Here is a 14,108-nt window from a genome sequence, read left to right as displayed (position 1 = left end):
AGGTATGGTGGATGCTGTCTGAGGCAGTGGATGCTGTCGTCATTGAGGGAGGACAGTTGCTTGCTTTTTCACCCCACAGACAATTCCTGGCTCAGCAAAGTCGTGTCAAATTGTACAGAGAAGCTTTCAATTAATGAGCACCAGACTTCCTTGCCAGATTTTGCTGAGTGTGTCCCTAAAAGTTGTATGTCTGAACATTTTGTCATTTGCTCGTTCTTCCAAGGGATACATTATCCAGTAGTGAATAATTGACAGCATCAGTTTAAAGTTACAAGGATTCTGTTGGGGAATTACCATATGCCTCATTTTTTTCCTTGTGCATTTAAGGTTTTTTAGCTTATAAATATTAAAACCATCACTCAGCATGTACTTTGGGAGTTATAAGAGCTTGTGGAGCCAAATTGTGTTGTGAACTGTAGGTAGCTCTGCTGAAGTAGATTTCTTCACTTTGCCAGTGGGCCACACTGTTTTCTCAACAGTTCATGCAGAGTGGTACGTGTGTACTCCAGATATTAACAGTTCTTTTTCTTCTGGGCAAGGCTCTTGAAAACTCTCACTAGTAGAAAGGTATTATGAGGTAGAGGAAAGAGTGGGATCTAGTCAGGAGTTGCTGTGGCAGGATAAAATAGTAGCTGCAGTAACTTGATCGTGAAGCAATGGATGCTCAGCTGATGGTGGAAACCTAAGAGGCCTTATTAGTTACATGGTGATTACTAACCTTTCAGTGTTTGGGTTTTATACATATTTGAGTTTTGTGCACACAAGAACCTTCCTTCTCATTTCTCTCACACTCATCTTGGCTATTCCAGCCAGGCCTGGTGCTTTTCTTTCCCTCTGAAACCCCCTCTGATTTCCCTCTTCTTCAAGGATGCCCCTCCTCACTTCATTTCTTCCCAAGGCTTTCTCTTCCTTTCAGATCTTTGGGGGGCTGAGGGATGTAGCAGCCATCCAGAATTGCCTGTTAAGAAGAGGGAGAAAAGGGTTCCTCCTGCACAGGGGTCAGCAGTTTGTTTTCCCCCGTAGCCCTTCTGCCATGCACTGCTCTGGCTGCTGAAACCTGTGGTGAGGGCTCAGGGCTCAGGTGGTGACGTGGGAAGCAGTATGGAGCCAGTCTCTCACCAGGACAGTCACTGAGACTGTTAGCATAGTTTCAGAACCAGCATGCCTGCTACTTTTGCCCAGTGACTCCTCATGTACTGGCCTGCACAGGCAATGGGAACAGCAGCTTTGGAAAACCTAAAGAAAAATATTAGATTAGGGCAGAAGCCACAGACATAGGAAACTTGCTTCTAAAAGCCTGCACTAAGCGTAGTCTTTCACTTGGAACTTGAAAAGACATGTACACCACAAAATGCATGTGCCCAGCTCCTGGCATGGTCTGCTGGAAGGACATCCATCCTTCAGGGTTTGTTTTCCTCAGGCCAGTCATTTCTGTAGCAGCAACCGCAGATCCTGAAGTTGCACTTTCACTCATACAAAGTGTGTGCCCTTCCCTGGCGTCCAGATGGCCAGGCAGCAAGTTGATGCAGTACTTCTTCCTGAAGCTCTGCCCAGATCTAGTCATCTTGCTCAGTCCTGCACACCTTTTTCTCCCCAAGCTAACACCATCTCAGATCCAGAAATGGTAACAATAGCTCCAGGAGGCCTGATCTTCTCAGCGCTGGCTTGGATCCAAGCACCAATAGCAGGATTGCTCTTCTGGTGGCTATTTTCTTAGCAGGAATATTCAACTTTCAAAAGGGTAGCATGAATACAAGGGTGGTCGTCAACTTCTCTGGTCTGGCTTCTGCTTTACATGTATAATGGGGAGAGGTCTACAGTAAGTAGCAGTGCATTTGTCTCTGCCTTAGTAGACAGCATGGGGATGACACTTACGGGCCAAAAATAGGTTCAGGTCCTATGACCAAGAAGGAAATGTGGCTGAACTGGGTAAATTTTATTGTACATTTCTGTTTGCATGGCTAACAACCTTCATTCTATTTTTCATTCTCTTTTACTGATGCAGTTGAAGAATAAATTCATGAAGAAATTGCCCCGTGATGCTGAGGCCTCCAATGTGCTGGTTGGGGAGGTAGACTTCCTGGACAGTCCTTTCATTGCCTTCGTCCGGCTGCAGCAGGCAGTTATGTTGGGTGCTCTGACTGAAGTCCCTGTACCCACCCGGTAAGAGAATTCTGCCCCTAGCAGTGCTCATGAATTGGAAACTGCATTTGCACCTTTTAAAATAATAGCACTAGGCCAAAAGAAGACCTTCTCCATTGGTTTCCATCATATGACTTGCATAATGGTCATACATTTTTTCAGGATTATTGGTTTTTAAAGTAGCAAAAACTCACTATGGCTGCCTGATAATTTTCAGGTCTGAAATTTGGTTGTAACATAAAAGCTGTGAAATGTACAAACACTATACAAACAGATTAATTTAACAACTTAATGATAAAGGACACTACCAATGTGAAATGTGACTACTGGATTTTTTCTACCCCTCATGACTCTTGCCACACACACACATTATACATACCTCAAATTCCCTCTGTGTGCTTTTGCAGTGCATATTTTTCTTCTTAAAAATTCACATTAGATGAAAGGATGCAGTTCTGGCCCTGCTGGGGGGGAGGGGGGTAAGAAAGAAGTCAGAAAAACTGAGGGATAAATTCTTTCTGTGATTGTCACACCAGATGTTTCTTTGTATTTCACAATGGCTGAGAAAAAAAAATGTTGTGCAAATATTTTATTTATTGTGACTCATGTTGCAAATTAATCTGCTGTGTCACAAATACAAATATGTTGTATGTTTTTATGTATTTGAATTAAATTCATACGCTTGTCATATTATACACACACTAGGTAAGAACTATGAAACTGATTAGCATGAAAAGGTAATGAAATGAACTAAGAACAGACCACGGCAGTGTTTCAGGGAGGAGGACAGAGGCTGCACTGGACACACTGCAGGTGCTCTGCAGTATCCTGTTTCATCTCTGCATGGGTCTCTGTGGTGCCTTGTTACTTGGTGCTGCTGTGTGGATGCTGTTAATGCTGCGCACCTGGGCTCTGGCGTGCTTTTGGTATCAAGTTACAAAGGATTTACTTTGCATTTTACTTGTAATTACAGAGTTCACACTGCACCTTTTGTATCACTAATGTGCAAATACATATTTTGTATGAGCAGTTTTAAGAGCTTTCAATACAGAGTGAAAATTCTATTTTGAATATGTCTAGAGGGTGAGAGTCTATATGGATTAATACCCTGTGAGAATGGGCGTATTAACGCTACAGAGGCGCATCACTAGGGCCTTACTCGTATTGGCATGAATCACAGCCATTGTACGGAATGAAAGTTAAATGGATGTTACAATCTGTACCTTATTTTAATATATAAAACAATGGAGAAAGACGGTCTAGTTTTGCTATTTGTGTAATTGCCTTCTAGTAAAGCAGCAGTGTTTGTATCTCCTGGAATCTGTTTAAGTAACTCCTTACAAGAACCACGTCACTATCTGTTTGCACACACTGGGTATTCTTTCAGCAGTATAGGGAAATCAAAGTGCCCTAATTTTATAAACAGTAATTCTTCATTCCTCAGTATTACTGAGCTCTGTATGCTTCAGTATTTCAATTTCTCTGTCTAATCCACTAGCTACCTTTTTTATATACATCTCAAAATGCTTTTCAGCAGAGGTAAAATCAGGTATTGTTTGTTTTGGTAGTGGGAGCCAGGAAGTTAGATCTAGGATTGTTGAATGACCTCATTACTCAATAGCATTAATCAAGACAAGATGTCCTTCCATGCCAACATTTTTTTTTCAGGAAATAATATTATCCATTTGCTGTCCTCCAAACCAAATGTTAGCCCTAATCAAAGTAGGGAAGCTCATTAGATTGCTTTTGTGAGTAATGAAGAGCCATTTGCAATGGCTGCATCCTGTGAAATTCAATCAAGGAAATCCCATAAGGGCCCAGACTAGTTATGATGGAGTGTCTCCTTGCTCAGCCCTTAGTTTCGGCCATCTTACACAGTGGGCATTTCTGTTGAAGACGTGCACTTAACAACCCACAGAGTCTGCAAGATGCTTAGCTGGAGCCTTCAGCGTTCTTCACTCCTGTCCCTCAGGGTTTCTCCTTTTATTTTGTTAAATTATCAAGTTCCTGGTAAAATTATCAAAACCATGCCAGCAAAGTTAGGCCATACACAACCACGTGGGGCGGGGGATGGTTCTAAATAGATGTGAGCTAGCGTTTCAGTGCTCTAGGTTGCTTTAGAGAAGTGTCGTGTTGCAGGTTTATCGAGTAACTGCAATGTGAACTGCATCAGTCTGTCTCCAGAAAGCTGGTTGCTTTCATGTAGGGACCTCTGTAGGGTTCAACACCCAGGTTTCAGCTCTCAGCTTTGGGAATCCTGATTTGTAATACAGAGGGGAGGTTGCATTTGCATAGCCATCTAATTCAGCCTTCACAGGCCGTGAAATGCATTACTGGAGGGGTGCTTGCACAGCCTTTCAGTTCATGTTTCTGGTGTGCTGTGTTAAGAAATTTCATCCTTTTTAGCAACTACAGATGTACTGAATATTTCACAGGAGCCAGAAAAGTGCCCTGCCCTAAAGATGTTACAGTCACAGGGCTTGTTGGATCAACGGCAGAGGGATCATGAACGCCCTCCTGAGAAAGTGAAAGCAGACAAGAAGGGAGAAATCATTCCCAGTAATATCATCATGTCACATAGCTTTCAGAAGTGCATGAAGCCATCTTGATGCTTTACTTTTCACAGTGCTAACCTAGCAGGGTTTGCAGGGAGAGGGCAGCAACAGCTGATTATCAAGCTGCATTCATTAGCTGGACATCTACGAAATTGCCACAATCTTTTGATGTAGAAACAAATATGACACTAAGCCCTGCAGAGGTGAAAGGCTCGTGGTATCTATAGTCCCTGCCCTGGTTTGGTTTATTCATATTGACCTAGAGCTGTAGAACAAAAAAGGATTATTGTGTGTGTGTAAGGTAGATATTATTCAGCATGTAGACTTCCAGTTAAATAGGTTACTTATTTCTGCTGTTTTCTTTTTTTCTTTTTTTTTTTTTCTCCACGCATTCCTTGGCTTTTCTTCTAAGCTACAAAATTTTGGACGCTTTATAGAAATAAAATTTCCTTTGTAGAAATGGCTCTCCCCTAGATAAGTTTTATATATATGTTTCCCTGCACACTTCCTTGCTAACTATTTTAAGTATTTCCTTTACTTAAAAGTAAACTTTTACTTAAAAGAAACAAGCAAGACCTGATGAAATCTCCAGGAAAAGCTTCTATGCAGTATAATTTCATACAAGCTTGGTAATAAAAATCAGGGAACTTAATTTGGTGTAGAGAACTTCCAGCCTTTTGCTCTGTCATCTTTTCTTGCTACCACTCAGACTGAAAATTATTTATGGATTTCGGTCTTCTCCTGTCAATTTTAATTCCCCAGTGCTGTGAACTCCTTATTTCAGTGAGCATTTAGTTACTGTACTTGCCCCATTGCTTTGGTGTGGCTGCCTCTCCTCCTGACAATGCACCAGATGTAGCTTTTTATTTTCATAAAACAGATGTACAATTATGTGTTTAGGTCTGTTCCATTAATGTAATGATGATGGGGAAAAAAGATAAAGAATGAGCAAGGGAAAGATTTTTTGGAGATAAGCTGTACGGACTTGCATAAGTCTAATATGTAGTGCTGGGAAATTGCTTGTGTCTACAAGTCTCAAATGAAATGAAGTAACTTGCCCAAGGTCTCTCAGAAAGCATGTGGCAGAACCAGGAGTCATGCTCTCCTCTCTTGCTTCCTAACTTGAGCTTTTAACTGCAACGGCATCTCTTCTTTTGGTAGGCAACGATGAAGTGTGTGTCTTGTTCCTTAATTGCAGCACTGAAATTGTTTTTGGGGCTGTGTCCTTTAGGAGCCATTCCAACAGAAAGACTTGCTTTTGGACATCAGAGCTCTGGCAACAAATGAATTTTGTCTGTATTCATATGTTGGACACCATGTGAGATGCCTGCAATGTTGGTACATTGCCCAGAACTTGAAGGAGCAGCGGTGTGAAAATTGAAGAAGGACCAAACACTTTACCTCCTTCTCTCCTTACTGTAATTCTAAGGTGTGGTCCCTTCATTACAGAGGTCCAAGCCTTGGGTTCTGGTGGAGAAGCTGGTCATGGGGTTGTTCTTTCAGCCCTTGAGTCCATCAACGTATATCGCAATCAGGAATGCTGGGTGACTTGCAGGCATCTCACGTGGTGTCCAACAACAGGAGGACATCAATAAAAACATCTTCCACAAGACCTTACTGAGTTTGCTTTATGTAAGTGACTTACGGAATTGCAGCTCTCGCTTTCTCCAGATCTGGGAAATAGACAGGGGTGAGCAAGCTGAATCTGAATCTTGTTTTACTTGTTCTTCCTTTTCTGTGCCTGTGTGAGGGACCTCGTCTTCTGTACTGGCAATCAGCTTGTAAAGAGACCATGGTGAGGTTGACCTGGCCCTAGGACAGTTTTTACTACAACTCCTACCCCATATTGGCGTTTGTTAAAGTCATGGACATGACAGATTTTTAACTATGTCTCAAACGGAAAACATTAGTGCTGCACTGACTTTAGAGCCTGTCTGTGTTGTACTCATTCCTCACCTCCTAAGTGTGCTCTTCATGTGTTTTCATGGACATTTCTAGCCAATTTTCTCACAAGCGCAGCGCTTAAGACTTTGTAGTCTCCTTCAGCAATCAGGATTGAAATTCCACCCTGTAGTCTCTGGAGTCATCTCCTGCCAGGGTCCAGAAGGGTTCTGATCAGGCGGCTCACAATGTTATAGGCTTGCGCAGTGTTGCTGCAATGCTTTGTTAAGGCCTTTTCAGTGTGTGGGTTGTGGCTACAGTGCAGTGGCTGGTGCCCATTTGTCTGCTTGGATAGAAGTTATTCATCTGTAAAAATTAATTTATTCTTGTTGGTTTTGGTGGCATCAACCATGTGATGAAGAGGTTAATCAGACACAGTTGGTGGTCATCATCTGCGTAAGGGGGGAAAGTGTTCAAAGTGACAGGAGGAAGAGTGATTCAGGTAAAAAAGAATAATAAATTAGAGAGTTTCTGACTCACTCTCAGCTTGGAAGCAAAGGAGTGCTGTGAGGGTGCTGTCGTACAAAGTTCAATAGGATGCATTCTGGGTGAGGACTATCAGCCCTTTCTGTAAGCTGTTGCCCAGGGCATTTGGAAGAAACATTGAGTTTTATTACAACTTCAGAGAGACTGTGAGCTAAGTGAAATCTCATGTTTTCTGCATTGAAACATCCTTAGAAATGTTAAGTATCAGAAATGAACATTTGATAACTCACTATGTGTTGTGTGAAGTGGAGAGTAATTCTGTGTTGCTTTCAACCCAGCAGATAGAGAATGCCACAACTCCCAGTGACAGCTTTTTTAGCTGTACAAACTCTTAAGTAAATGCTATTAAATACGTGCAAACATAATCTAGTCCACACCACTAAAGTACATAAATGTTTTTGTGTTTGTGTGTATGTGTGTGCACATGCATATTTGGTGCTTTAAAAAGTCTTGTTCTACAAGCTGAATCAGTCAGGATGAAGAATTTAGAAAGTCTCACGAACGGGATGTTTTAAAGAACATTTAGTAAATGCAGGAGCATTCAGGTGCTTCTGTTGTGCATTGGAAGAGAGCCAGGTGATGTAATTATTTCAGGAGATGGTTATGAAAATGTCTCATTCCTTGGAAATTCAGGAGAATAACGAGCAGCAACCTCTGAAGTTATGAACTTCTTTTAAAGTTAATGTATTTTGGATAATTTGCATCCCAGAGTTTTAGAAGTCTTGGCTGAGGAACAATTTCTCTTTAATTTTGTTTTATAACAGCCCTTCAAATGCAGGGAAAGTTCCAGGAGGTAAGAGGAGAGCAAAGGACATGACCTAGGTGTGCATGGGTTAGTCACCTCTGGGTGAACCTTGAGTAGAACTCTTGAAATCCTCATGCAGAACTTGGTTAGGAAGTGTTACAGTTAGTAATGCCAATGAATATGTATTTATGGATCCTGTCATACTAATTTGTCTGTTTTATAGGACTGGAGATTTTTAATAGAAGATATTTGTTTGCATATAATATGCTTTATAAAACAATTTACTTAGTGCGTTGTGATGTTTTTATTTATATATAAAAATGTATATGTACATTATAAATATGTGTATAATTATAATTACAAACTTATAAATTTAAAATTATATTTATAAAACATGGTCTGAGAGCCATGTTTTTCTAGATGATGCTGTAGGTAAAAGGCTGAGGCCACACCTGGGTACAGCTGACATTTCTGTCGGTGCTGGAACCACTGAAACCTGGTTTTCTTGAGATACCTACTGTGTCCTTTCATACCACCATGCAACAATCCCAGCTTTCCCCTACTGTCCTGCCATTTCCAAGATTCCCATATCTGTCTACTCATTTTTTGTTAATTCCTGAAGCCCACTAACTCAGTGCTGCTAAACTGCCAGTGGGGTAGGACAGGCCAACTGCCAGACCGGGTTCTGAGCTATCTCTGTGCTGATCAGCCACAGGCTAGCAGAGTAGAAAAGTAAGGTCAGGCCTTGAATTTCTCTCACTGACAGTGCCTGTTTGGGTCTCCTTCCCTTTGCAGCCACTGGCTCTCCCAGCGCTTGTAGAAACATGATTACATTTGGTATCTCTGGGCCTGTGTCCTGTATGAAGTTGGCCACTGGGGTCAGAAAGATGGATGGACAGTGTGAACACACAACTTCATTTTCCTGAACGTTCCTGAGTAGCGATAGTTATTTCATCTGTATGTTCACACTGACAAAACTGCCAGCTCTTGGATGATTTCTCTGAGGAAGACATTGGTACATTAGAGGAGGTTCACAGAAGAACTGTTAAGTGACTAAAGAGAGGAGAAAAGCCTCAAATTACTTAGCCTAAACAACAGATGGCTCAGGGTGAATGGATCAATAGGGGAGGATATTTTAAAAAATTTAATTATTAAGGGTTATTCAATCTAGCTGTAAGAGCCAACTGAAATAGACGACTGGAGTTGGAAGCTAATGTTTCAACTGGAAGTATTCAAACTGGAAGTAATGCAAAGGGTTTTAGATGAGATAACTTACCAAAGGTTATGATGTGTTTATTTTCCATTACTGATTGAAAGGTATGGCTGTACTCGGAAAAACGCTTAATTCAGGAAGCTTTAGGGGTGTTTTGAGCAGCTATTAGTATTTCTGTTTGAAACACAGGCTTACAGAGTTTTCTGAAAATTGCCCCAATAATTTCCAGCCTTTGCTAAATTAGGTGAAATGGAAAAGTTGGTCTCGTGCCCTGTGGTTTCTTTTGTTGCTAATTGCAAGGGTGAGTCGACGTGCGAGTGAGAGAGACTCTTATCTCAAGGTCACTAGTTAGATTTCAGCTCAGGATGCACATGTAAAATGACACCATCCGACCAGCATAACGGTCTCCACTGAATTCCCTACAGGCCACTGAATGGTGGCGATTGCGTGAGATTGCCAATAGTAGTAACAGAGCTTTCTTAACAAGCCAATTGGCAAAGAGATGAGCATAAAGACAGATGCTTTTTCATCACATAACCATGAAGCAATTCTTTTTCTGGAACAAATCTGAACAGGAGATCTGTAGGAAGCTTGTGTTTCTACAGCCAAGGTGTAGGTGTACAGCATTCCTGTAGGTGTTGTGTGAGTAAATAGTTGCCAGCCTGGATATTGTTGCTGTCCAAAGAGATGATGTAAGAAATTAGCTCCCACTATTTTGTACATCTGGTCAATCCTTCTTATGGTACCTACAACAGGAACCCACACCTCAAAAATTAGGTTGCCTTCTTAAGAATTAAGCTGTGACTGCAAAGCTACCAGATGGGCTTACGGGTCTCTGGTAAGTATTGTATGCTCTGAGCAGAAATGTAAGGCATACAAGTTGGGCTTAATTATTTATAGCTAAAGCCCTATTTAGAATTAATGGTTTTCCTTCACATGTGGGTAGCTGCTATAGGTGCTGAACCATACAGCGATTTCAGCTCCAGCAGAGCACTAATAAGCAAACAGAGTGCTATCTGATAGCTCTGGGAATGAAGAGAGGAGTTTGGAGAGAGATGTAGTTTATGGTAAGCAGTGTGGACAGTTAGCAGCATCTTACCTCTGCTTTTCTATTTGCTGGCTTGAATACTTACTTCTGTACCCAGAGCTGTGCTGCCCTGCTTCTTCTGTCCCTTGTGCAGAGAGAATGTTGGGTCAGGGTGGAGCTGTGTAGAGCAAACAATCCTTAGGTCGTCTTCTGTCCTCTCCTGGCTGTTTGGCAGCAGTTACATCGCTGCTACTGTCACTTCAATGACACTGGAATAGCAACAGGGAAATATTTACTGCAGTTACGTATGCAATGATTGAACAGCTACAAGTAGCCAGTAACATATGAGCAAATCAATCAATGGAAGTGGATAGGCTTTCTGTGATGCACAGAGCATGAGGTCTGATGCACTGTGCTGGAGCTGCATCTCGTGCATAGTTCATTTCTGGGTACTGGGCATTAGACAATGTCCTTCCTTCCTCCTCTGTATTTGTTGCTGGATGTTTTTGTGTAGGGCTGCCACAGCATTTGACCAAAGTGGTCTCAAGGTTAATTTTACAGCTTTTTGAGAGGAAAACTCTGGGTAGTATCTTGCTCGCTAGAGCAAGTATGATTGGGATGCAGGGTGTGACTTGTACTCCAAGATACCTGAAGTGGAACATAGTGTTACACACAGAAAAATAAATGAACTGGATGAGAAATCTGCACAAGTCCTGTGCTCAGTGCCTCCTGTGGATGCAAGGCCTGGATATTGGGGTTGCTGAACTCCCATTGACTTCAAGGGAGGTGACAACTCTGAAAACTACTATATGATGTAAATGACATAGTAAATTCTTCCCTGTGTTTGATGGAGATTGAAATGTAGAAATTTCACATGGAGTAGCTAACATGGTTATCCTCTGGGTTCAGACAGATAGTGTCTAGGGTGCTCTTCACTCACTAACCTCTGTGGCTGCCCAGAGCAGTGATGATCTTACCTTTCACATCAGTGAGACTCATTAACCACTGGCAGCTTCTGGGTCTCTCTAACAAGGGGCAAAACTTTTTTTTTTTTTTTTAAGTTGAATTTACATGTAGGTACTGTATAAGGAGTAAGTGATACATTTTTCTATCCTAAATGGGAACAATTTGTATGTTTTGTCAGATTTCTCTTCATTCTACTGGGACCTAAGGGCAAAGCAAAATCCTATCATGAGATTGGCCGAGCCATTGCCACCCTGATGTCTGATGAGGTAGGTGGCTTTTACAACTAGATCTTTGAATGTCCAACTGAACCATCCCATCCCATCCCATCCCATCCCATCCCATCCCATCCCATCCCATCCCATCCCATCCCATCCCATCCCATCCCATCCCATCCCATCCCATCCCCTGCTGAAATCAGTTCTCCTGGGTATCACTTCACTAGTAATAATGATGCCTTCTCCTCCAGCATGGCTGACCGGAGCACGCCTGTGGGTGGGATGCACGTAAAGCTGAAATACCCAGATGTCACTTAACAATTCCATCTGTTTACATAACTATTTAATTTGCCTTCATGATTTTATAAAAGCATAACTATAGGAAGTTTTTGTCCATCATGCTTATTTTCCTGCTAGCGATTGTTCTTTTAAATAGATTTTGAATTAATCTATGGACTTGCGTTGTGGTGTGCGTCTTGTGTCACATTTTACAATCACAGTAACCCACAGCTGCACTCCAGGTAATTACTGCAGAAATGTTTACACCAAGGATATATTATTCTGTGTTGCACTGTATCCCAGAACACTTCTTAATTTATGCAGTGCTTATATATTATCCACGAGTAGCTAGCAATTATTTGTTAATCATATACCTCAATAAGATGACTGTGCTTTCCATATACATTTACAGCTTTTTTTCTTCCAGTGTCTTTTAGGTTCTGTGAATCTGTGGCTGATTTACGTTATGTTTATTTCTTGCTATCTCCCAGTCTTCTGCTTCTGTACAGTTCACTTAGCTAGTGCTCGCCTGGTCCCAGCTCTTTTGTTTTCTGTCATCATGCCCTCAGTGTTTGGAGCAATGATCTAGTTTCCAAAGTTCTCTCTTACCCGACCATTGACTCTTTTGTTTTTTAAGTCTTATTGCGTGTGCTGGTCCGCCTTCCCTCCAAGCAGTCCAAAAGATTTCTGTAAAATTCAGCATCAGTGCTCTTTTTTTCTCTCTTTTCTCATTCTCTCTTCTAATACTAATACAAGGCCTTTCAGTAAACTAGGTTTTATGTCTTGTTTTTACTTTGGAGTAAATATTGTCATCATTTCTATTTCACAGATTGAAAACGAACCCTTTTTTTTTAAATAAGCTGACATAGAAGATAGCAACAAAAATTGTCATTGTTAAAGTGTATTTTCAAAGTATAATTGACACTCCTTATTTATTGGAAAATTCTTTTTTTGAATGAAGGAAGTAGGTAATTGCTTTGGTAACATTTCTGACAAAGGTTAAAAATGCACAGTTTGCTAAAAATCAGAAATGCTAAAGAAAAGAATCTTTGTCATTGCACAACTGAAGAAAGGGCTTTCCTGAGGTTCATGCACCCTTGTGACAAGTGTCCTGATACATTTTCGAGAGGTTTTTGAGACTTAATGAGTTGTTTTTTTCATAGAGTAAAACTCAGTAGCTGCCTATGGAGTCTGGGCTGCAGAAGACACAAAGCTTTGCTACATGGAGTCTTTCCCTTCCTTGCAGGTGTTCCACGACATTGCCTATAAAGCCAAGGATCGGCAGGACCTGATTGCTGGCATCGATGAGTTTCTGGATGAAGTTATTGTGCTCCCCCCTGGGGAATGGGATCCAGCCATTAGGATAGAGCCCCCCAAGTCTCTTCCATCTTCAGATAAAAGGTACCGGCAGGAGACGGGCAGGGTTATCTCTGTGATGAAGGACAGCACGTGTCACTTCTGAAAAGCTGACAAGAAGACAAGCTGCACCGGGTTTATCAAGTAACTGCACTGTGACCTGTGTCTGTGCCTCCTTCTCTAGAAAGCGCTAGAGATATTTTAAGGTCGTTCTTAATAAAGTGGAGAAGGTTGTTCTTGCAGTTCTGTACCTTTTGAGTGGTGGTGCAGGGACATAATGATATACATGATATAATGAGTATCCAGATATTCCGGGGGTTCTGTTTGCGCTTTCTAACGTGCTATGTTCCATTTGGGCTTCCAAAAGGCCAGCTTTCAAGTCTCCTTCATATAACACGGCTTCAGGAAAGGCTGTCTAACACTTGGCTGGCAGAACTCTATCTTTATTCTGTTTTGTGGAGCCATCAGGCAATGCACTGAGCCTCAGCTTGGCTTGTGTTCTTGCTTAGGAAAAACATGTACTCTGGTGGAGAAAATCTGCAGATGAATGGAGACACGCCTCATGACGGTGGACATGGCGGTGGGGGCCATGGGGACTGTGAAGAATTGCAGCGAACTGGCAGGTCAGTAACACTGCTCAACGTGATGTAGCTGGTGTGATCCATCCACAGTGACAATGTTTACCTTTGAGAAAAGTTTCATCTTTTCAACTGTGCACCCCAGAATACTGTTTGAATCTACGCAGGATGAGCTGTGACCCGCGCCCCCCCCCCCCCGGAATACATCCTGTGGTTTTGAGTGCCCAATTTGAGACTGAATGGTTTTGAAATCCAGCCCTGAAAAATTACTAAGCATAGGCACTCAAAAATGAAAGAAGGTACTTGCTGGCTATTGAGAGTCTGTGTGCCTGTGAAGTTAGACAAAGCTGTGAGGGATGTAAATGTGGCAGGTACAGTTCCATTTTGTATTCAGATTGCTGGAAGTGCTTTAGCCAGAAGCAGCGAAGTTGTCTTTTCCAGACATTCCTGTTACAGTGCAATTGAATGGATGAAGGCTTTTATAGGATAGAAATACATAAGGTAACAGAGCCTGAGGCCTTCCTCTCTGCTTTATTGCTCTGTTTCTATGCCACATAAAAGTCCACTGGAGTGTGAATGCAGGTGACCATAAAACAGCACACTCA

The 14,108-nt window shown here is 41.8% G+C and overlaps 1 protein-coding gene and 1 long non-coding RNA gene across 6 annotated transcripts in view; one reads left to right on the top strand and one right to left on the bottom strand.

Moving 5' to 3' along the window:
* Window positions 1-14,108, top strand: part of SLC4A4 (solute carrier family 4 member 4) — a 231,176-nt gene that overhangs the window by 162,866 nt on the left and 54,202 nt on the right. For all 5 annotated transcript variants that reach the window (XM_080589204.1, XM_080589201.1, XM_080589202.1 and 2 more), the window contains 4 exons: window positions 2,006-2,163; window positions 11,254-11,341; window positions 12,816-12,970; window positions 13,435-13,548. In XM_080589204.1, the coding sequence (XP_080445330.1) occupies window positions 2,006-2,163; window positions 11,254-11,341; window positions 12,816-12,970; window positions 13,435-13,548 (515 nt within the window). The remainder of the gene's footprint in view (window positions 1-2,005; window positions 2,164-11,253; window positions 11,342-12,815; window positions 12,971-13,434; window positions 13,549-14,108) is intronic.
* Window positions 1-14,108, bottom strand: part of LOC308193987 — a 32,086-nt gene that overhangs the window by 17,036 nt on the left and 942 nt on the right. Inside the window, exon 2 of the long non-coding RNA XR_013950147.1 lies at window positions 2,522-10,378. This is a non-coding gene — a long non-coding RNA (uncharacterized lncRNA). The remainder of the gene's footprint in view (window positions 1-2,521; window positions 10,379-14,108) is intronic.

This window comes from Anser brachyrhynchus (genome assembly GCF_964034855.1).
Source record: "Anser brachyrhynchus genome assembly, chromosome: 4".
Lineage (NCBI taxonomy): Eukaryota > Metazoa > Chordata > Aves > Anseriformes > Anatidae > Anser > Anser brachyrhynchus.
Note: the sequence above shows the minus strand (reverse complement) of the source record. Positions and strands in the feature narration are given on the sequence as shown.